The sequence below is a fragment of the Penaeus monodon genome, chromosome 14, assembly GCF_015228065.2.
Source record: "Penaeus monodon isolate SGIC_2016 chromosome 14, NSTDA_Pmon_1, whole genome shotgun sequence".
Classification (NCBI taxonomy): Eukaryota; Metazoa; Arthropoda; class Malacostraca; order Decapoda; family Penaeidae; genus Penaeus; species Penaeus monodon.
Window position 1 is genome coordinate 37,647,938 of NC_051399.1, and position 2,500 is coordinate 37,650,437.

Genomic DNA, 2,500 nt, shown 5'->3' on the forward strand with positions numbered 1-2,500 from the left:
GCCGGGGCGTCTGGAGGCGGCGCTGTTGGAGGACTTCCCCGTGGGCGTCTCCCCTCCCCGCGTGGAAGTGGGCGTGAGGGAGGGCGGCGCGGCGAGGGTGGAGTGCGGGAGCCCTCAGTCAGTGCCCGACGCCCAACTGACTTTCTTCAGGGATGGGCGAGAGGTGGACGCAGACGCCGCCCCCGAAGGTATGGCATTGGACGGTGTTTTATGCGGTTTTTAATCTCCAAAGGTGTGTAGATTTGGTTGTTCAGGGCCGTTTCATATCATTAAAATCCCAAAAGACCCCCTCATTTTTGGTGCAGAATGGTAGACGATCGGGTATCATTAACTCGATCGTGTCACCATGCAGGTACAAGCCTTGCCGAATATAAGGAGATAAAATCGTTATTTCATTTCAGAAGATTCTCGAATAAATTGGTCTTATTCTTGTATTTTCTTTCTAGTGATTCGAAATCCTCTTTCTTGATTTTTGTTTCCGATTAATGTATTTATCGAAACCCCTCTTTTCCAATTCTCGTTTCCTCGCGTCTTTTATCCAATTCCCCTACGGCCCCTTCCCATCCTCCCAGCCTACCGAGTGACGCCCCACGGAGACCTCCTCATCCTGAACGTGGGCGCGTGGGCGGAGGGCGAGTACACCTGCAGCGCCCACAACGCCGTGCTCAACAGGACGGTCACCGCGCCCACCGTCACAGTTGTCACTCTCCTGCCGGGGGACGGTGAGGACGCCCCTCACGCGCCGCCGGAGTTCGTGTCTCTCAGGACGCTCTACACGGGACGCACAGGTGGGGAGATTTGACGGTTTTATCTCTGTTTGCATTTTTCTTGTTCTTCGTCTTCTGTTTATTTTTATTTTTATTTTTATTTTTATTCTTATTTTTATTTTTATTATTATTATTTTTTTTATTATTTCTTTCTTCATCTTAGGGAAAATATCTGCGTGATTTGGGAGTGCATCATTTATCATACGCTCGTAGCAAGCCTGTTATCAGTCGCGTTAAGCTAACTTTGTGACATTCATGAAAAAAGAGAAAAATCACATGCGGGGAAATACTAATAACTCAATGCAAATGCTCCGCGTCCGCAAGGTTTATCTTTTTCTCGGTCCTATTCTTATTCGTCTTTTATTTCCTCCTCCTTCTCTTCCTACTCCTGCTGCTGCTGCCCCTTCTCCTCTTCCTCCTCCTCCTCCCATCCTCCCCCCCACCTCCTTCCCCCCCCCCTCCTCCCCCCCCTCCTCACCCCCCCCTCCTCCTTCCTCCTCCTCCCCCTCCTCCTCCTCCCCCCACCCTCCCCCCTCCTCCCCCCTCCTCCCTCCTCCTCTTTCCCCCCTTTCTTCTTTTTCCTCCTCCTACCCCTCCTCCTCCTCCTCCTCCCCCCTCCTCCCCCCCCCTTTTTCCCCCCTTTTTTTTCCCTCCTCCCCTCCTCCTCCTCCCCTCCTCCTCCTCCTCCTCCCCCTCCTCCTCCTCCTCTCCTCCCCTCTCCTCTCCTCCCCTACCCCTTTTTTTTCTCCCCCTCCTCCTCCTCCTCCTCCTCCACTCTCCCCCCCTGCCTCCTCCTCCTCCCCCCCTCCTCCTCCCCCCTCCTCTTCCTCCCCCTCCTCCTCCTCCCCTCCTCCTCCCCCCTCCTCCTCCTCCCCTCCCCCCACTCCTCCCCTCCTCCTCCCCCCCTCCTCCCCCCTCTCCTCCCCCTCTCCCCCCCTCCTCCTCCTCCCCCCCCCCTCCTCCCCTCCCCCCCCTCCTCTCCCCCTCCTCCTCCCCCTCCTCCTCCTTCTCCTCCTTCCCCCTTTCCCCCTCCCCTCCTTCTCCCCTTTCCTCCCCCCTCCTCCTCCTCTTCCCCTCCCCTCCCCCCCTCCTTCCTCCCCCCCTCCCCCCCCTCCTCCCCCCCCCCTCCTCCCCCCCTCCCCCTCCCCCCCCCCTCCCCCCCCCTTCCCTCCCCCCTCCTCCTCCTCCCCCCCCTCCCCTCCTCTCCCCTTTTACCCATCTCTCTCTTCTCTCTCCTTCCTCTCTCTCTCCCCTTTCTCTCTCTTTTCTCTCTCCCCTCTCCTTTTCCCCTTCCTTTTTTTTTCCTTTTTATTCCTCTTTTTCCTTCCCCTTTTTCCTCCCTTTTTCTCTTCTTCCTGTTCTCCTCCTCCCCCCTCCCTCCCTCCTCCCTCCCTCCCTCCCTCCCTCCCTCCCTCCCCCCCTCCCTCCCCCCTCCCCCCCTCCCCCCCTCCCTCCTATTCACCCTCGGCCTGTTCCTTCTTCTCGTCCTCCTTGTGCTCCTCCTCCTCTCTTTCTTCCTCTTCCATTTCAGCCTTGGGTAGTCGTCATATGTCAAAGGTATTGCCCTGGGTTAGTTTAATGTATATCTAATGGTCACGCGAAGAAAAAAAACACGCCAAAAAACCATACAGCCGCTGCCCCAGCTGCACCTACACACGCACGCTTCGCGCACACCACCGTACGCTTACATGCCCACCACCAGCCCCCAAACCACCCACCCCCACCCCCGCGCA

At 57.4% G+C, this 2,500-nt stretch overlaps 1 protein-coding gene across 3 annotated transcripts in view; it reads left to right on the forward strand.

Moving 5' to 3' along the window:
• LOC119581096 (interference hedgehog-like) overlaps window positions 1-2,500 on the forward strand; it is a gene marked incomplete at its 5' end in the record, with an annotated part of 18,099 nt that overhangs the window by 938 nt on the left and 14,661 nt on the right. For all 3 annotated transcript variants that reach the window (XM_037929418.1, XM_037929419.1, XM_037929420.1), the window contains 2 exon segments: window positions 1-188; window positions 573-788. The exon segment at window positions 1-188 is cut by the window's left edge and continues 38 nt beyond it. In XM_037929418.1, coding sequence (XP_037785346.1) covers window positions 1-188; window positions 573-788 — 404 coding nt within the window.